Source organism: Equus caballus, chromosome 30 (genome assembly GCF_041296265.1).
Source record: "Equus caballus isolate H_3958 breed thoroughbred chromosome 30, TB-T2T, whole genome shotgun sequence".
In the NCBI taxonomy this organism is placed as follows: Eukaryota; Metazoa; Chordata; class Mammalia; order Perissodactyla; family Equidae; genus Equus; species Equus caballus.
In genome coordinates, this window is record NC_091713.1 from 13,969,056 (window position 1) to 13,991,559 (window position 22,504).

Below are 22,504 nucleotides of genomic sequence, written 5' to 3' on the forward strand. Positions count from 1 at the left end.
ACAGAAAAATACTGAATTAGAAAAAATGCCACTGTAATTTGCATACATGCTATAAAAGCACATATTTCTCTGAATATTAGTGAATGACAAGTAACTGAAAATATGAAAAAGACAGACTTCAGTAAACACATAAGCAGAAAAAAATAGTGAGAAAAAAGTACCATAAGATTTTTTATCTTCACCCTCAAAACCAAATAAATCACAGCCCATAACCTAAAAGCCCAGTCAAGAACACTGCTGGAATTGGGAATATTTTCTTCGTCCCCAGCACTCATTGTTTTAGTCACAGTCTACTAGTTTACAGCATGATCACTGTAGAAATCTGTGACATTAAGCTTGAACTTAATGTTCTGTCAATGTCTTTGCTGCTTTTGGGCCATAGGCTAGAAATTAATAATTTATATCTGAAATAATAGATGAATAGCCTTGTAATAAATCTCTGTGGGTTGAGGCTTATTTGTTTGTTTAAAAACAACCAATGGGATATGAAACTTTCATCTTAGTCGAAAATTACTGTATTCCCGGGCTCCAACACTTAGAGCAGCCTTGCCGCACCTCACCCTGGAACCACTAGCATACATCTGCTTGGCCTTGAATCCCTACAACAGGCACATAAGATGTAGGATAAATTTTGATACAATTATTTGGAGTAAGGAACATGTGTAGTTTCACAGAAATATATCTATTGCCTAACATCATAATTCACTTTTCTTGAGGTTGCTTCAAGCTTATATGAGGTGTCCTAAATCTCTCACAGTAATTAGAGTCCAAAAGGGTTCAAGAGCTTGCACAGACTTCATTTAGTGAAACAACGAATGAAGATTCTATTTCACATTTAGTACTAAAATCTCACAAGATATAAAATTGCCTGAAGAAAAACGTTAAACTCAAACAACAATTTAATAGAATTATAGAAAACCTCATTTCAGCACAAGCCTCAGCACAAGAGCTTCCTTGTTATCTTCAATATAACACAAATTGGCCTTTTAACATAAAATATTATGGGTCATGGTAATTTCACAGCTTTACTACATTAGAAAAAAAATTTAATGTTCAAGTCAGACTGCTTCTATTTTATATCATACAGATAAGGGCTACTTTCTCATAAAGGTGTTAAGAAATGAATATTAAAGAGAGACGATAAAACCATTTTTAAAAGATAATTTGAAATTAACATATAAGCTTCCATAGTCATATTTAGAAAGAAAATTCTAACTGAAGTTTGACTTTTTATTAATTACCACAGAATTTTTAATTAGAAAATCTAATATGAAAGAACCAAAAATACTTTAAGGCCCCTTTCTTTAAAAAGTATACAAAGTTAGCTTGTCCTACGATTTTTCAACTATAATCTTGTCCTAATAAAGGCGTAGGATATTTAACAGCCCAGCTCTCTTCTTTCATACGCTCCTGATATCTAATGGCAGAATTTAACCAACCAAATTACCAAATTTCTCATTCCCTTCAGGCTCGTAAAGAGCTAGATTTCATAGGTGAGCCAGGAACTCACATCACTGATGCGGGAACCCTCTCAGCAGTACCACAAAATATATTTCTGCTCCTGCCTTCATTACAGATCAAAATTGAAGGTTTATTCAAAGTTCTGAGTTGAGTTAAAAACACTGAACAAAATTTATCTTCAAGCTTTACCTTAACTGTGCCATTATTTTCCTACAAAATATTTTTTTAAAAAACTTAAACCAACACAGATACATTTTATTGCTTAATATTCATGAATAAAACTATATTCTCTATATACAAACATGAACATTTCCGACCATTCAAGCAGCTTCCTATTCAAAACAGCACAGTTTCTTTTACATCTGTACATCACCTCCTGGTGAGTGAATGCTTTACAGCATGATGCAGCCGCTAACAGGTTCAGCTTCCCAATAAATAATCACTGTAGTTAGTGCCTTAGTACAATAAAACATACATAAAAATAAACCTACACTTCCAATTCACTAAGATATAGTGATCCCAGAAGTAAATTTGTGCACCACTTTGAAGGTTAATATTGTAAAACTATGTTGTACAAATAATTAATTGAAGCAAACTATTACTCAGATAAGACCATTCTGACTTTCCTTCTTCCTCATCCTGGATACTATCATTATAGAACACAACACAGTCACTAAGTCTGCCTAATTCTAAATCACCATGATCTGTAGCTCCTCATAAAATACTTCAAAATGTCCTGGCTGATTTTCAGGCCAATGAACTAAGAAACCAATTCACATAGAAGGAATTTCGAGTTCAAGTACAGGCGGGGATTTTTTCCCAAGAATGAAAAAGAATAACTCAGCTTTTCAGTAGGAGCAATACATTCTGAGAAACAACTTATCATTTTGGTAAAAATAACAAAGCCTGATCACTCAACTTCTATTCTGAAGTAGAAAGATAAGCATCTTCACACTTCTAAGTCTACATTTTAAAAAAATAAAAATAGCACCAGTGAGTTTCTACTGGTTAAATTCAACACTGAATTTATTCCCCCTAATGTCTCTTTATATGTTGGCCATCTCCTTTTTGAAATCCTCTTCTTTCATGGATCCCAAACAACCTGAGACCACAGCTTCTGAGACACCTAAAACTACTCTTCCTCTTCACGTCTTTTTAAAAATCCTTCTCAGTTTATTTTGAAAAACAGAAAACAAAAGGCAAAGTACACAATCCAAAACCTACAGTCAAATTTCCCACTTGAAAACATTGCCTCAGGAAGAGAGCTGGCATGTGGAGGCTCACACAGGGAACTGAGACTTAAGTGTAAGTTTTAAGGAAAACTTTAAATCAACTGCTCCTAACCAAAAACAATCACACTCATTAAGCATAAACCACTAGCAAAAATCTCATTGGGTTGCTTCCTCCCTTGGCATACAGAGTCGTAATGGCCTAATTCTTAGTTCTAGGGCCCCCAGTGGCCTATTTGGAACAGTGGCTGCTAAATTCTTGGAAGTCAGGACTGACTCTTCCATCTAGAATAGCTTTCATTACAGGCCCAAATCAAATGATCTCCCCACATCAAATCTCTAACACAAGATTGTTATCATAGCTATCACAGTCTGCTATACAATATTCTGAGCACCTAAAATGTACTGAGTTTGGTATGCAAATTTTGGTATGCAAAATTAAAAAAGAATAAGGCACAGTCCTGCTTTCAAGGAGCTTTCAATATAATACCTAAGTTATTTATGCATTTCTTTCATGTCTCCTACCAGAAGGGGGCAGAGACTAAGCCTTAATTATCTTTCTTTTTCCACATGATGATGTCGATAGAGAGCGTCAATACAAATTAGTTGAGCTGAAATGTATTAAGCTGGTTCTTTCTGACCTAAAATATCCAAGTAAGATTCCTACTGCTTTGTTTTGACCTTATTTACTCATGTCTCCAATACGGACTAGAAGTAAAAGGAGCCTAGGAATGACAAGCCAAACCCATTTTTCCCCCACTTCTTTACTGCCACTACATAATACTAAATATCACAGTGACATACAAGGCTGGGGAAAGAGTTTAGTCTCAAAAGAATGCCCTCCTCGCCAACTATAAAAGCAATCTCTAGAAAAACAGCCTACCAAACTTACAAACTCAAAACAACAATAGCACAGGATACCTAAGAGGAAGAATGGTTTGCATTTAAAATTTATGATAGCACAAAGGGATTCTAGAATTTTATGTTCAATGTACTGAATAGAAAGCAGCTGTTAGGCAAAGAACAATTAAATGACTTCAATGTGTGAGAATTAATGACCATTTTCTTATACTTGGGATTCTGTCATTTGAAAATAAAAATGGAAAGAACTGTAATGTCAACATTCTAAAATAACAATACAAAAATAAGCACTCAAACTAGTACTCATCTAGAAAAATGTAAAATTACTTATTTGCATAAGACTTCTAAAAGCTTTGTTACACTGAAAACTTTTTTAAAGTATTCATTCTATATTAAAATAATTAATAGAACATCAAAGTTTTTTCTAAAATCTCTTTTTTTGGGGGGCAGGGGGAGAAAGATTGACCCTCAGCTAACATCTGTTACCAATCTTCCTCTTTTCGCTTGAGGAAGATTGTCACTGAGCTAACATCTGTGCCAGTCTTCCTCTATTTTGTATGTGGGACGCCGCCACAGCATGACTTGATGAGTGGTGTGTAGGTCCGTGCCCAGGATCCAAACCCAGAAACCCCAGGCCGCCAAAGCAGAGCATGCAAACTTAACCAGTATGCCAGCAAGCTGGCTCCTAAGATTAATAAGCATTTTTAAATTGTCCAAAAATATTTAATGCTGGTAAGTATATTGGCCTACACTCTTCTCACAGGCTTCCCATTTCACACAATAGGCTCAAATTCTAGTAAAACAAGGCATTTATCAAAACATGGTATCACATTATGACATGAATGGAAAAGTCAAAGTATAAAATACATGCGGATAAAAAACATAAGAACAGGCACTTGAGTTATTATACTCCTCCAGTCAGGTACCAGTACCATGAACTGGCCACTTTATCACAAAAAAAATAAAATAGCCAAAAGCTCCAATATGTCAAATACATCATATTTGAACTGAATGGCTGCCTGAGATAAATGGCAGAGTGAATACTATCCTTTTTTCCTCTACTTACCAGGTACAAATTTTCAGGATTCTATCTTGTCTCTCACGCTCTGTGTCTACTTGGTCAATCTAAAAGCCTGCTGAAGATACTGGACTTTGAAAGTCCATTTAGAAAAGAGCAAGCTGGACTATGGAAAAGGTATTTCACATGGAAATGCTCTCAGGGACACTAATTAGGTTTTGGAAAAGAGGAAGCCACTTTAAAAGTCAATCCAGTAGCATTCTTCCTCTGAGTTACAATTTAACAAGGCAGATCTCACCCAATTCTAGAAATATAAATGCAAATAGACCCAGGAATTTGGTGAACTCCATTAAAGAAACAATGGGTCCCTGCAAAAGAAAAAAAAGGGAGATTTAACTAATCACAAATGTACTCTGTTTTAGGGAAAACCAGACACGATGTGTAGAAATCTAGGTTTTTAAAACAGAGAAATGAGCTTACAAAATAAACCTTCCTCCACAAAAATATGCATAATAGGATCCTGCTAATCTCCAAATTTGCCTAGTTCACATAACCTGATATTTATTGACAGAAATTGAATTTGTAAGCAAGATTTTTAGGAAAAAATACACTGTACAATACACCATATAATCCCCATGTTATCATTTTGTGATAAAGATAATTAGAAGTAATTTTTCAATACAATTTTTTTTCAATTAAAAAGCTGGCAGCTTTGTCAGACCTGCTTTTGCAAAAACCATTAACTATTTGATTCTTCATAGAGCACCAGAAAGATCAGAGACAAAACTGCCTCTAAACTACCTCAGAATGACATAAAAGGACTAGGAGGAAAGATTTCCAAAATGCCTGGATGTGAGACGCTGCCATTCATCTTTGGCAGCCGTTCAGTACGACGGACTAGAGCTTTTTAGCTATCACCTTGGTGATAAACAGGCCAAGTCATGATACCCGCACCTGAGTGGAGGGATAAAATAATAGAAGTGCCTACTCTTATTTTTTCTTTCTCCAATTATATTTTATATTTTCCCATTGCTGTCATAAAAGAACATGGCTAAAGGACTTAAAAAAGACTTCCTAGAAAAAGGGGCATTTGAAGTGAATCTGAAGAATGAAAAGGAATTTGAAAGGAAGAATGGAAGGAACTGTCTATGCAAAGGCTGGAATCAGGAAAAGAATCTTGGCTGTTAGGGGAAATGACATATAGCAAGGCTTTAGAGTCCTTTGAATCCTACTCAACCAGTGTTGATAACTACTGATAAATATGTGAATGATCACACTTACTGAGCCATTATATTATTTCGTAAGTGAAAACATGAAGTTATTATCAGAATAAGTTCTAAATGCCAAAGTCATCCAAATCTAAACATTCCTTGTAATGTGGAAAATACCCTTCTACTCCAATAAACTAAAACATTTTTAACTAGAGAGCATAATGCCTTACTTCTACAAAATGCAAGGACTTTGCAAGCTTCTCTTTGCTGACATTGAGCAGGTAAGAAGTGAGAAAGATCATCCAGACCTCACTGACGTCAGGAAAAGATTTTCAGCACAAAAAAATTATCTTTGTAGCAATCATCATTGCTCCAAAGAAAGGCTAGAAGCCTGCCTGACAATCATGAGCAAACACATGGGTATCTTCCGGGAATGGATTTCCCAAATCTGATCACATCCTTATAATTATCTAATTATCAAACCCAGCAGTGTTGACATAGCAGGGGCCCACTCAACTACTGCTGCTGAGGATTATTCAAAGCTAAACTGTCTCTGTTGAGTGAAGGTGACTCATAGGGAGAAGTCCACTACCTTAGGAGCCCAAGGAACACGATGATTTCCACCTCCCTGCTTACACTCTTTCACACACTCACAGCAGCCATCACCAGGCCTTGCCGACTTGTCACTGCCTTTAAGGACCTCTCCTGTGTGTTCTCCTATATGTGGGCAGCTTTACAGACTGGCTCAAAAATACCTGAGCGTGTCACAAATAATTCCCTGCCCAGAGAATGTACTTGCCCTGCCTACGTTTACTTGCTACTGTCATAGCAACAGTGCTTCAGATATCACCGAGCTTTGGTAGTGTGACGAAACACATCAACAAGGCACTAACGTGAAGGCGTAAAAGCAGAGTGCAGGTGACAATGCAACCGTGTAAAGGAGTCAAAGCATCCAGTGATTGAATCCCTGCAACTTCCTGTTCACCGTGCAAGGTGCTAGGAAAACGGTTCCACCCCTCAGGTTACTGACAGTCTATGCGAGCAGTCACCCAGTTCCAGGGAAGTAGCATGAGATGAGGCCTGCAGAGGCCTCAAATGCCAGACGTTAGAACCTTGAGTTTATACAGTAGGCAGGAGGGAATCAACAGACATTTTTAAGCTGGGGATCAGGTTTTTACAAAAATGTCTCTCTAGTGGCAGTCTCTAAAAATGGGTTGAGATCCAGGGAAAGAGTGAGAGGCAGAGAGATTAGTTAGGGCCCCTTAAGCAAGATAAAAAGGCCTGAATGACGTCAGCGGCAAAAAGTCTAAGGAGAGAAGGACAATGTTAAGAGATCCTTTCAAAAGCAGCACGAGCAGGGCATGTCGAAGGAAGGAGAGAGAGAGGGAAGCAGCAGAAGCAGCCCCGAGGTCTCTGGCACGGCTGACCCAGGAGACTGAGATGCCGAGAGAAAAGACAGAAGAGCTGGAGCAGCAGCTCGTCCTGCTGAGGAAGAGAGAGAGGTTTAAGTATGTTCATGATGAATCTGAACTCAAAACCCACTGCGCCAAGCCAAGATTTTTATTAATCCGTAGAAAGTATGGGATTGGAGCTCAGAAGAAAGGGCCAGGCTGGAGAGGAAGCTTTGGGTGTTGTTGGCACACAGGCAGGCAAGTCAAGGCGGGGCAGGGGAGTACTGCCATTCAACAGGTAAAAAGAGAATCAGCAAAGGATAACTTTTTAAAAAATGGTGAGAGAGGCGGAAGGAGAACCAGGGGCAGGTCACGCCACAGAAGCCAATGAAAAGATTCTAGAGGTTGGACAGTCCAGAGGATCTGCATGCTTGAGGCTTAAGTGGGTACTGCCCTGTGGAATGCCGGAACAGGGAAGACAAGAAGCCGGAGCCACCTACTATTACGAAAGACTTATGAGGCACCAAAACAACATACTTTACCAACTTCTGCTCTAAACCTGAAACCCCGAGGGCCGCTGAAAGGCTGTGAAGGATGAAACACGCCCCAGGACACCAACCAGCAAGTCACATGAACCTCCTCAGATGCTGATTTGTCTCTGCCATTTCCACAAAATGTGTGGGGAAGGATGGTAGGAAAGAAAGTGCTGTAAAGGGTATTTTCAATCCTGATCCTAATTCAGCTGATGTTTATGAAACAGCTCTGTGTAAACAATACTTTGATAAATTTTTCCTAAAAGCTTCAAAACTAAAACTCAGTGTTAATTAAAACCTGAACAGGGCCCACAGTTGTCAAGTATGGTCATACGTAGTTACAATGTTTTTTTTTTTTTTAATTCGACAGGTATTTGTTTAAAAATAATATTTCTAAATCATTTGCCTATACCATTCATGTCAGGTACAAATTTTATGCTCAAATAAATACCCCTAAAAGAGAAAGGTGCCAATACGGCCAAAGAGGATTTTCTTCTTCATTGCATATATATTCCTTTGCATTATAAAATGTTTTAATCTGTAAATGCAAATATTTACAGAATCATAAGAACAAAACATATCCAATAATGGCTTGAAAACTAACACAGACCCAAGCTGAAGGCTCCTGAATAATTAATGTTTTAATATTCAGTACTTCAAGGTTGTGGAATCCAGATTTCAAAACCTAGCTTAACTTTATGTAAATTCCATGTTAATCATCTTTATTTTCACATAGAGTTGTGGCAGCATCAGTTCAGAAACATTTGATATGAAAAACCCACCTTCCTCCCATCCACCCTACCAGTACTTATTTACCTTTGAATATATGAGGGAGAAAGGTATGTAAGACATGATGCATCACCTGTATGAAAATAGCAGGAATCCTAATTAAATAATTTAAAGCTTGCCTATAGTAATACTTTAGTATTAGTGATAGAAATCTTATCAAATATTCTCATTTCTCCTACTCGGTATTTTGCTCCTAAGGCTTATAATTGTTCATAATGAGAGCTCTAACACAGAACTAACATAATACAGAATGCAGGATGGTAGATGGGGAAAACCCAAAAGCAAGAGAGCTAAGTTAAAAGCTCTGGCTCCTTTATTTAAAAGCAGTGTGACCTTAAGCATTTCCTCATCTGCAAAAGGAATAACAACAATAATAACTCAGAGGGCTGTTGTAGGGGATAAATGCGATTATATTGCTTAAAGTACTATGTAAAGTAAAAATAGTCAAAATAAAAAATAAGATTGGGGTTAGTGCAGCTCTGGGAAACTTGCAATGAATCTCTCAATTGTCTCCTGTCCTACTGCTGTAAGACAAAGACCAGTGTCTAATATCCATTGGCTTCCTGGTTGAGTCTGCGACAAAAAATGAGGAATACAAGACACATCCACATACTGTCAGGTATACAATACAGCAGTTCTGTTGATAACTGTGTTATCTGAAGGAAGGGTATCCAGCTGGTTTGGAAAGCCACAAGCATTCAAACACAGCCATATAGAATCCTTTTTTTTTTTTTTTTGAGGAAGATTAGCCCTGAGCTAACATCTGCTGCCAATCTTCCTCTTTTTGCTGAGGAAGACTGGCCCTGAGCTAACATGCGTGCCCATCTTCCTCTGCTTTATATGTAGGACGCCTAGCACAGCATGGCTTGCCAAGCAGTGCCACGTCCGCACCCGGGATCTGAACCGGCAGACCCCAGGCCACCAAAGCAGAATGTGTAAACTTAACCACTGTGCCACTGGGCCGGCCCCTAGAATCTCTGAGACTGAAACTCATCATTATAGAGACAATCTAATCTAGTTTCAAATGCTGTGAAAGCAATCCCATGGTGTAACTTATTTTTAATTTTCCAGCTGTATACAGATAACCTTCAATGTAAGGAATAGAGGGGCATGGGGGAAAAGGCAAGATGTTGGTCAAAGGGTACATCCACCTATTTTGGACATCTATTGGGCATCGTGGTGATCATAGCTAATAACACTGTATTATATACTTGAAAGTTGCTAAGGGAATAGATCTTAAATGTCCTCACCACCAAAAAGAAATGGTAATTATGTGAGGTGATGAAGGTGTTAGCTAACCCTACAGTCAGAGATCATTTTACCATATATCAGTGTATCAAAGCAACAGATTGTATACCTTAAAGTTACACAATGTTACATGTCAATTACATCTCAAAGCTGGAAAAAAGATACTGCTGAAAAGTTGTTTGTAATGTTACATTCTGTCGTGTCTATCACATTTTTGCTTCTACTCAGAAGCTAGTTCTTGAGCACTTGGGCATCAACTAGCAGAAAGGGCACTGGACTGAGCTCATAAGACCTAAATTTTAGCATTCGTCCTGTCACTAGGTGACTACTTAACCTAACCTTCTCTGAGCCACAACTGATGCATCATGGGAAAGAGGAAAAGGAGAAGGAGTGGGGAGGCTATGAAACTGGATAGTTTCTGTGATCTTCTCAGCCCTAAAATTGTATGGTTCTACTACGCTTAAGAAAGGAATCAGGTAACATGACTCCTGTTGTCACAAACTTTATAATCTAAGTGGGAACACAGTAATAAAGACATGTAACTAATACAAATAGAGAATATTCACAGTTGCCAAATGGTTGGCTTAAAAAAAAAACAGCACTGATTTTACAACAGGGAAAGATCGATCCTAGCCTGGGGTCGGGGGGACGGGGGTGATTTCACCAGATTTAAACTGAAACTTTAAGCATAAGCAGGACTTAGATAGAGAGTATGGGGAAAGATACACTGTATCCTTCCATGATGCACCATGAATACCACAAAGTGAAAGAGCACTTTATATATCATTTAGCCCTACCTCATACCCACAGAGATAATGCCTCCTAACTCGTGATTCTAATCCTGAATGAAACTGTTCCAGGGACAGGAAGCCCCAATCTGCGCCAGGGCAGCTTGGTATGTCATTGGATCCTCTAACGATGAAACTCTTTCAGATACTGAGCCAAAGTCAGCTTGCCTCAAATGACAGGGCTTTCCATCCTTCCTTCCTCACACTTTATAAATGAACACTTACCTGAACAAGTCTCTTTAAACATGTGACACTAGGTACTGAAAATAAAAATTTTAATGATAATTAGCCCTTGCAGACAGTAGTGAGGCTATTTTCTCTCTTAATCAGGATACATTTTTTTATCTGGCTTAGAGAAGTTATCCCCAAATTCACCAGCTTCCCTTTATAATATACCAAGACACCTTATTTTCCACATCAAATAGAAATATCTAATTTCTTCCACCAAATTATCACTGTTTCTGCCTGTTATAAAATTTAACCAAGGAGTTTATCAAAATTTTTCATTAGTATTGAAATTGAACCCCTAAAACATATTTTTTTTTCTCCTGAGAGGTCCTTCTCATTTATAACAGAAATAGTCAAACTACAATATAAAGCATGAGGGAAATATCCACAATCTAAGAAAAATATCTGAAGAATCAAACAAAAACTTTCTAAACCTGAGTTATAAGCCAAAAATAATTCTACTAGAAAACTGTATCTTTACATTTCACATCAAGGCAAAATAACAAAATATAACACCTGTAGTTAAAAAAACAAAAACAAAAAACTAAGAATGATAATTTAAGTACTATATGACATTAATTAAGTACACTTTTTTTTTCTATTTAACAATTTTATTTCTTCCCAGCCTTTAGTGAAATACTACATCTCATACACTATATTACTGAATTAAAACATTTTTTAAGTTATTGAATTAAATTTTCTTGAAGTAAAAAAAGTAATAAACTCAAATAATAACTCTATACATACTGTGCTGACAAATGTGACTGGCAATGTAAAACTGTAGAACTAATGGCTTGTTAGAAGGGAGTAAACAAAATATTTCCTATCCTTCTTATTTTACTCAGAGAATTTTCTGATAGCATATTCTATTCCCTACTGTGCACAAAAAAAATCTTCTGACTTACAAAGAATAACTTAAGGGTTGGCAAACAATGGCCTAGGGCCAAATCTGACCCACCACCTGTTTTTGCGAAGCCTGCAAGCTAAGAATGTTTTCTTACATTTTAAATAGTTGGGGAAAAATAAAAAAAGAACTATTTGGGGATAAGTGAAAATTATATGAAAACCAATGTTCCGTGTCCATAAACAAAGTTTTATTGGAACACAGCCATGCCTGTTCACTTATGTATTATCCATAGAAGCCTTCAGTCATGATGGCAGAGTTAAGGAGTTGTCACAGAGACCATAAGCCCCCTTTCATCATGCACTGCAAACCGTCATGACACAGTAATAATTCACTTTTGCCTCCTGGCCTACAAAGCCTAAAATATTTACTACGTAGGTTTCTACAGAAAAGATTTGCTGAACTCTGGAATGACTAATATAATGATTTATCATTTCCCAAAAAATTTATGATAATGGCGGCCTCGGTGATTCTGAGCTATCAACTAACTTACTGGACGTCTTGAATTTTACCATGATAAAGACTTCCTTTTACCTAATTTTATATATTTACAGTAATAATTTCTAAATATATTTAACAAAGTGTACTCCATAAAACAGAAAAGGGACAGTTCTCCTGCATTCTCTCATTCAGCCAACAATTAAACACCTAATGCATATGAAAATCGCCAGGGATTCAAAATCAAGAAAACACAATCCCTGCTCTAAGACAGTCACACTCCAGGAGGGAGGGGCAGCACTCCAGGAGGGAGTGGCAGGACTCTAGTAGAGATTTTTGCCAGTAAATAGAAGGCCAAAGCAATGAAACTAACCTCTCCCGATTTCACAATGACATACTGAAACCTAAAAAATACTACTTCTACCTATCAGTGACAAGTAATAAACTCAAATAGTTAAGGAAACGAGTTGTGGCAAATACATTTATCCATCAATAGTTTTAATCAAAGCATTAGCCCTACATAAGTAATTAACATTGACCAACACAGGTATAAATAAAAATGCTGATTAAGAATTTACTAATTATGCTTCCCAACTTCAGAAGTTAGCTGGCATCTGGTCTTTAACTATGATAAACATACACCAACTCATCATAGGTTATTTACACATAAATGAAGAGAAATATTAACTGAATGGATAAAAATGAAGAATATGATAAATATCATCATTAAAAACAAATGATTTGTTTTGTTTTGAAAGCTCAAGTGTCCTACAAATATCACTTTACTTGGAAGAACATTTCTGAAAATAATTGTGGCTTGAATCTACTCAGAGTATGAATCTATTGTAATAAAGAAAAAAAATATAAATCATAAATGCAGCAGCATTTCATACTTAGCTGCATGCAGATCCTGGCGTTCTAAGTGTCTTGTCTGTTTGCTCTACTTAAAACCAAAAGAGAGGTATAATCCCAATAACTAAGTCTTCTAGCAGCTGTTCTGAGCAGGCAAGAGAGATGTCTCATCTAGCAGCTACCTCCAAATGTATAGATTCACGCACCCTGGTGATTGGAGGTTAGCAATCCTGGTGTGTCTGCTCGCTTTTAGTGTTAAATATTTAATGGCATATTTTTCCTTAATGGAACCCAGGCACATCTGATCAGTCACTGGGATCATTTAGTAATGCAGTCAAAGTTATCATACTGCCATTTCACACCAACTTTGTAATTAGATAATTCATCACTTTATTAATTCAAAAGATTGCTTTCTCACTACTTTATTGCGTGCTACAGTCGTAAAACCCAACTGCACTGATCAACAAAAAAGCTCTAAAATTTCGTGCTATACGAACTTGAAACCCTCAAGTGGCAAACACACACACATTCCTGACCTTTCATAACCACAGAGGTAATATTTGTCCCACAGATTAGCCTACCAGCAACACTGTCGTAATAAAGCACCAGCATTACCAGAATGAGAGGGTTAATGGAACCGAAAATTTAAGATTAAAACCTGAATATATCATGAATAACTTCATTCTTGCTTTTTATGGAGGTACACCATTCTTCAGCGAATAAAAAGGACCCCAAAAAAAGGCTATTTAGTCATTTTTCCTCCATGTTGATTTATACACTTTACTAAAATTATGAGCTTACAGCAGAAGATCACATAGATTATTTATTAACACTAAGTCTTAACAGCACACACCATCCAAAGGCAAGTACGTAATCTTGAATATTAATATCACTATTGTTTTCTTCTGTCTTATTTCTAACACAACCGAATCAAAAATATTAAATTACTACTTCTTTTCATATTATGAATTAGCAAGATTCTTGTTTTAACCCATTCTCCAATAAAAAAGAATTCTTCCCCAGTTAAAAAGAATTTACTCAGAATGAAACTGAATGTAAAATTCAACTATCATAGCACAAAAAATGCCTCCTAAAATCCTCACTTTCAAATCTATACAACCACAGTGTATATTGTAAAACCAGCTAATAACATTAAAAATCAGAGTTTGGAAAGGCAAGCTCTGGAGGTCACATATGTGCCCTAAAGAATAAAAATGACATGCTACCAGGAGAATTATTATTTTGTTTGAAAGAAAAAGAGGGGGAACATTTTCTCAAGCAGACTGGCATTTCCAATCAAAAAATTCTGTGGCAGCTGTACAATACTATAAAGTTAAAATGTACTTCGCAGGGCACCAAAAACACTAACAATGACATGTTTTGTGGTCAAGAAGGTGCCTTTTATTCTTGTTGCTTCCAATTAAACGTCTGTTTTTGAAACAGCTTATGCAACTAGTCCATTTTCTATTTATTGTTCAGATTTTATCACATTCTAATCAGTCTGTCAAATGCATGTTTAGAAAAGGAAGTTTTAAGTCCAGAAAAACCAATTAAGTATATTCTTCCAGAACTCTGTACAATAACCTCTAAAAAATCTATTCTATGCATAGAAAAGAAGCTCAAAACCAGGTCTGTTGACCTTAAGTTCAGGCTATTAAGAACAATAATTATCAATGTAAGCTTCAAGGGACAGAATAGAGAAATACTATATATTTCATGTCATTTCTGTGAATTATAACATGACAACTCAAGAACTCTTAGAATTTAATTTCTTCCTTTTAAGATGCATGTGTGAGAAACATTTCATTCATCATAGGAAGCTTACTTTTACATTTCCTATGTGAAATCCCAAGGAACTATTCTGAAATCAGGGAGTTGTTAGGAACACAGGAAATAGTAAATGATTTCTATGGGCTGAAATGGCTATGGGCTGAACTCAAGCCAGTTACTAGGGGAAAGGTACTATGTCCTCTTTGCAAAATTTCTTCTCAATCAGATAGGTAATTCTCAGGATCTCAAGAGACAAGCATCACTGGGCCCAACTGTGAGCAGACACCTGAGACTCTGATTACAATCAGCCGCAGGCAGATTGCACTCCTGGCTCTGTGACAGCACAGGGAAGCATAAAACCCAGACGTTTTATAGTTGAACAAAGAAAGCTGGGAGGTGGGGGCAGCAGTACTAGAAATTAATATTGTGTGTCAGACTCTCTAAGTACTTTAGAGTTAGTCCTCACTTTGTGAAGCAGATATTATTATTATTATTATTCCCATTTACAGATGAGGAAACTGAGGTTGAGAGAATTTCATTTACTTGCCTGAGAAAGCGACTAAACCATCATATTATTCAGCTTCCCATTTAAATGTGTCCTCTAACTGTAATTTTCTCACCTTTGAAAGTTTTATTTAGTATTATGTGTATATACATTTTCTACATTTGTGGCAAATGTTTAGAACTCCATCAGTAGACTGAACCATAGCAGCTGTCGTGTCAAGATAATCCATTTTGAAACCTAAACAGAAATCTTGCTTGAAAATAGAAGTGGAAATTTAAAAAGTAGGGGGTAGGAAGGAGGAGGGGCTTGTCGAGATGGAGACATACTGAAAAACAGCCAGCAGAGATGAATTTGGCCTCCCTTTTTGTGAACATATAAATAATCACATCTCCTGTGTTCTAACAAATATCTCCAGCACATCTGCCACTCTTTGGCCACCTTCGCTATTGGCAGTGGCAACCACCACTTTCCTCACATCCTATGCTTTATTTCCATTCAGTTCATCCCAAGTAACATACAATCTAAGTTATAAAAAAATAAATAAATAAACTGCTACGCAAATAAAGCTTCAAGCAAATCACGCCAGCCTTTCCATCCAACCAGATCTGCACTCTGCAGCGCCCCTCTGTAGAAATTCTGGAGGTACCATGACCCTCACTAATTTTCTATTAACATCTAATGCAAAAAAGATTTTTAAGCATCAAGCTTTTATTCAAACTCTTATTGTAATCACTAAATATAACTGAAACATGTATTCCACAGGTAACAACTGCTTTTTCAACTCTTCGCCAGAGGAGGTCAATACATTGTTCTCAGCTCAGGGTGTTAGGGGAGTCAGCATCCCCTCACTCCCCACCAGCATTTCTAGACCATTGTCTGTAACTGTTTCCAACACTATCCTCTCTTCTGAAATTCATGCCATTAATTTCTGCTTCCTATGTAAAGTTCTCCTTGATACCCTCCCTCTAGAAAAGTTTCTGCTTCCTACATCTCATGCTACTTAATTTTTACAGCCAGGCAAAAAATTCACAAATGGACAGAATATATTTATGCTTCAAACTCCTACAATCTAAACTTCAATTGCCAATTACTATTCGTGTGTGTGAGTGTGTGTGTGTGTTTATGTGGGAGTAGGGACTGGCAGACTAATCCTGGGGCTAAGAAAGTGGAGAAAAAGAGGAACACTTGGAAATATGAATGAAAAAACAACTACATACCATGTCTTCTCAGACAAGGGAAACAAAAGAAAAAATAAACAAGCGAGAGTTCATCAGACTAAAGAGCTTCTGCAAGGCAAAAGAAACTAGGATCAAAACCAAAAGACAACCTAACAATTGGGAGAAAATTTTTGCAAATCATATATCCGATAAGAGGTTAATCTCCATAATATATAAGGAACTCACACAACTGAACAACAAAAAGACAAATAGCCCGATCAAAACATGGGCAGAGGAGATGAACAGACATTTTTTCCAAACAAGATATACAGATGGTCAATAAACACGTGAAAAGATGTTCAACATCACTAATCATCAGGGAAATGCAAACCAAAACTACACTAAGATACCACCTTATGCCTGTTAAAATGGCTATAATCACTAAGACTAAAAATAACAAATGTTGGAGAGGGTATGGAGAGAAGGGAACCCTCATCCACTGCTGGTGGGAAGGTAAACTGGTGCAGCCACTATGGAAGACAGTAGGGAGATTCCTCAAAATCCAAAAATAGAACTACCATATGACCCAGCTATCCCATTACTGGGTATCTACCCAAACAACTTGAAATCAACAATCCAAAGTAACATATGCACTGCTGTGTTCGTCGCAGCACTATTCACAATAGCCAAGACATGGAAGCAACCCATCTGCCCGTCAACTGATGATTGGATAAAGAAGATGCGAGACATACATATATAGATATATATAGATATATATATATATATATACACACACACACACACACAATGGAATATTATTAAACCAGAAAAAAAGACAAATTCATCCCATTTCCAACAACATGGAAAGACCTGGAGGGAATTATGCTTAGTGAAATAAGCCAGACTGAGTAAGACAAATATCAGATGATTTCACTCACATGTGGAACATAAACTAGCACATGGACAAAGAAAAAGAGTTCAGTGGTTACCAGGGGAAGAGGGGTGGGGAGTGGGCACAGGGGGTGAAGGGGAGCACCTACGTGGTGACAGACAGCAATAATGTACAACTGAAATTTCACAATGATGTAAACTATTATGAACTAAAATAAAAAATTTAAAAGGAATAAAACACTACATAATAATGTCTTTGGAGTAACAGGAGAGAACATTTCCCAAGTAAAGCCAAGTCTTAAGCAGCAGAAGCACAATCTGCGCTGAAAATCTCATCCAACGAAGAGACACACAGTTTTTCAACAGAAAACTCCAGAGTGTTCAAATATAAACCGCCAGCTTTCGAGGAGCTGATGTGGTCTTCTATTAGAAAAAGCCATCAGCTCGGCAGGGGAAGAAACATGCTCTCAGGATTAAGAACCTTCTCATCCTCCACTGACCCCTTTCCTTTCCAGGCAAGTGCAAGTTTGATAAATATATGCACATCCCCTAGTAAAACTTTCGACCTGCTGCAGTTTGCTTTGGTAGATAATTTTCAGATTTAGAATTAGTCACATATTTCTATAACCTTGGATCAAGAGAGCTTTGCACATAGTAGATCTAAAAGAACCCCAAGTCTGCTTAACACGTGAATTCACTAATGAACACCTCTCAGGAGGCCAAGAGCCTTGATAAGAAAAGACTAATTCTAAGGAGTGTTTGGAAATCCAAATAAAAGAAAAGAACATCTGTGTGAAATCTAAGTATCAAAAATATCAGATATAAAACAAGCTTGAAAATTAGTGAAACAAGGTGATGGAAACATGAGGGTTCATTATACTCGTCTCTCTACTTTTGTGTATGTTTGAAAAAGTCCATAATCAAAAAGTCGAAAAAATTAAGATACAAAAAAAAATTAAGAAAAGCTCTCAGAATTTCGTATGCCTTCAATAACAATGAGATGAGCTAAAACGTGGCTTAACGTGTCTAATACCTGCATAGAACCTGAATGAATATAAACGACCGGGACTAAAAGCAAAACATAAAACAAGGTGTTCTTTATTGAGGCCAGGTAAAGCCAGCCTTCTTCAAAGCATAAAATCAGAAGTTAGTTCATTAGGTTGAGAAAGCAGGTCAACATGGAGCTACTCCTGACAGTTTGTACATATAGAAGCAGTAACGGCCGGCAAGACACTCTGCAGTGTCTTTGCTGGCCAGAACTACTCTTTGCTTAATTCTAGGCCAGTAAGACAGGGAGAGGGGCAGTAGCTAGGGATAAAATTCTCTGCCCAGTGTTCTCTACCCACTTCCAAAGCATTTGTCATGATCTGCATCATCACATGCTTCCAATGTTATAAGCTCAGTGGCTCATCCTGAGGTTTGCAGGACATCAATTAACTTAATTTAAGACTATTCTACTCTTCAAAAAAAGGAGGAGAAGGAGAGTGATCTCTTTTAAGAAGAAATTCATAAGCAGAAAAGTAACCACAATTTATAAAATATTAACAAAACTTTTTACAAAGAAGTACAGGGGCCATAGGTTAATGTCGCTTTCCTCTGATTATTAACCTACATTTTAAGGCAGAAACCACACATCTGAGTCCAAATCTCCCAAAAATCTCAAAGATGTACATGTTATACTTTTGTAGCAATAACAAACACAAGTACATGGGGAGAAGAATAGCATATTATTAAAAATTTATCTGCTTAGGGGCCAGCCTGGTGGCGCAGCAGTTAAGTTCGCACGTTCCACTTCTCGATGGCCCAGGGTTGGCTGGTTCAGATCCTGGGTGTGCACATGGCACCGCTTGGTAAAAGCCATGCTGTGGTAGGTGTCCCACACGTAAAATAGAGGAAGATGGGCATGGATGTTAGCTCAGGGCCAGTCTTCCTCAGCAAAAAGAGGAAGACTGGCAGTAGTTAGCTCAGGGCTAATCTTCCTCAAAGGAAGAAAAAAATTTATCTCCTTAATCATAAGAACAGAATTTTCCCCATATACAATATGAAGAGAATTTCATTGTAAGATACATGAGATTAAAATTATTTTAAAAGGAACAAGAGAAATAACACATAAGACAGTAACTCACATGTTACATGGAGCAATGGAAAATATTTTCAAATATTTTTCATGAATTCTAATAACACTAATAATTACCACTTGAACATTTTCCAATAACAGGAAACATTAGGAATGAAGTTACAGTCATCATGAGGTGTATTTTTATCTTTCACTTGGTGTCACTTTGTATGTTTAACATCACAAGAGCCAGTGTGCACTGCACACACAGTACTCCTATAGGTTACAAAACTCAGAAGCATATGAAATATACATATGAGATCCTTCTCAGATGCATTATAAATAACCATTCTATTTTTAAATCAATTTTAAATTATAGAGAAACCAGAATTTACTACTAAGATAATATTATCAGAAAATCATAAAAACATACCCTAAATAATAAAAATACATTTGGGAAAAACAAGAATAAATCTGTAGCAATCACATTTAAATTCTTAGAAAATAGGCAGAATACAAAACCTTAAAAATATTCATGGGATAAACATGTCATTAGATGTGCACTTACCAATTGTATAAAATAAATAGCAAAACCACCCTCAAATGTAAAACACAACTTTTTATTAAAATGTGATCAATATTTAAACAAACCCAAACACAATATGAGAAAGCAAGGACAGTAAACACACAGCAGTAACAGAGAGCATATCTGATCCTTTGTCCCCATCCCAGGGTAGATATCAAGAATCAATCAGTGCATTCCTTCTCCATGGGCCCAAATACCCTCAAAATCATTTCTAAAAAGAGCACTTCAGGTAGCCACTATCAAGAGACTACAACGAAAACTTAAATTAACCTATTTTCTATCCCTAATCAAGGATTTTAGTAACCTGAAACATTCAAACAGATTTTTAGGCAATTATTTGTTTTTGCTGAGCAAGATTAGCCCTGAGTTAACATCTGTGCCACTTCCTCCACTTTATTCCACAGCATGGCTGATGAATGGTATAGGTCTGTGCCTGGGATCCAAAACCACAAACCCGGGCCACTGAAGCAAAGTGCGCCAAACTTAACCACTATGCCACAGGGCTGGTCCCTTAGGCAAATATTTTTAAATCAGAAATGGTTATGTTTTCATATTATTTAGAATTCACTTAATCAAGAAAAAGGTTCCAATAAATTTTCCACTTCAAAAACAGGCTCTGTTGCTCAAACAACCACCACAAAACTAAGAGAATACAATGGCAAACTTAAATCCATTAGTAAGAAGTAATGGTAGATGTTACTTTCTTTTGAGAAAAAAAAGCACACTCTTTCTTTTAAGAGTATGCTTTGAGAGCTGACAATGAATACGGTAGGGTCATTAATAACAATACTGATAAAACAAAAAAAGTAATACCCTTTTCAATACAAGCAATACATTCTCTCATTCTCTACTCATGAAAGTAGGGGAGTGATATAAGGCATGAAAGGTCCTGGATTTTCATGGAACCACAACAAAATAAAGAGTAAAAGGTTGATTTATGGCATTAGCAAAGATACCAAAGTTAACACTTACTTTTGCAAAGGCTTCAAAAACGTCAAAGGAAGGTGGCAGCTGAGAAGCATCCTGTATTTCTTCTCTCATGAAATGTTGAAATGTCATTGCAAGTTGCCTAAGGCCCTCTTTCTTATCTTCAGTCAGTTTGTTAATATCTTTTTAAAAGAGAAAATAAATAGCACAATCACACAGTGAATTTTTAATGGATAATTCTCAGGTGTTCAACGGTAGCTGCTAACCCAGATGTTTCCTGCTCTAGATTCTATTCTGACAGAGAGCATACAAATCATGACACATACGTTATCAGTTAAATTTTGACAAACTTCATATACAATATAAGATCAGACACCTATCAAAACAAAATAAATATACAGATGAAAAAGAATTATAACCAAAATCAGTAAAGATGTATGTTACCAGATTATCTACATCATCCTGTACATATGCTCAAATCATCATAAATTCTTATTTAGTCAGTGAATTTAAGCAGACTTTTCTGTGACGCAATTTACAACTAGGTCATGACTAACTGATAAATGGCATCATCTCAAAGGCAAAAAACAGAAATCAAGAACTAAAAAGTTCAACCAAAGTTCAAATACGCAGAATCCGTCATAAGAAAGTAGAGTCATGCGTTGCTTAATGATGGCCCCACATTCTGAGAAATGTGTTGTTAGGTGATTTCGTTATTGTACAAACATCATAGAGTGCACTTACACAAACCTAGATGGTATAGCTTACTATACACCTAGACTATATGATACCAATCTTACGGGCCCACCAACTGATATGCGGTCCATCATCGACGGAAATGTCATTATGCAGCACATGGCTATACATTGAAAAGAAATATGGATCAACCAAAGAAATGTCAACCTCAAGACATTTCCAGGTTGACTAACCAAGATATGGTGCTGCTTCAGCCCAAACAGGAGAAGGTTTCAAAGCCAATATCACTCCTTTAAAAACTCACTTTAATTTATACCACAAAAGGGTGTTAAGGCTAAGAGTACACAATTCAATTAATGTTTGAGAGCACTTCATTTAAGGCAGCATGTATGACACAGCCACTAAGCAGGGCCAATGGTAATAGTAAAACACACTACAAGAGATATTAATTACCTAGCAGCAATATAAGAAGAAAAAAATGACTAATTAGTCCTCTATTAAAACTTGAAAAGATACATCAAGTTGAGCTATAGCGTAACTCTGTTGCTCATATCAGGTCTACATATTGTCTTTAAATTACCTGTTCAACAGAACAATTAACCAACGATTTCCTAAATAATAATTAACCTTGGCACTTAGGATTCCATAACCATAAATCTGTAGCAGCTCATCTTCTTATTTGTCACCATCCAGAAACATTAAACTGTGTAAGAAATTTGCTCTATAAGCTCTGGTGACTTTGGGGTTGAAGTAATTTGCAACAATGAAGAGGATCTGTGCCAATAAATAAACCCTACATTTACTTCACACTTTTTGGAAAGCCTTTCAGTGTTCCCAAGTAGCTTGACCACCACCATGGTGGTTCAGAAGAACACCACTCAATGCTGTCAGAGAGCATAAGTCATATGTACCTTCTGCTTTCCTTATTATCTAAAGGACCAGTGAACCTAAATGTTCCCGGGAAT

The 22,504-nt window shown here is 36.8% G+C and overlaps 1 protein-coding gene across 8 annotated transcripts in view; it reads right to left on the bottom strand.

The window, feature by feature from the left end:
- Positions 1–22,504, bottom strand: part of SMYD3 (SET and MYND domain containing 3) — a 671,177-nt gene that overhangs the window by 459,516 nt on the left and 189,157 nt on the right. For all 8 annotated transcript variants that reach the window (XM_023632604.2, XM_023632603.2, XM_070255580.1 and 5 more), the window contains one exon: positions 20,889–21,025. In XM_023632604.2, coding sequence (XP_023488372.1) covers positions 20,889–21,025 — 137 coding nt within the window. The remainder of the gene's footprint in view (positions 1–20,888; positions 21,026–22,504) is intronic.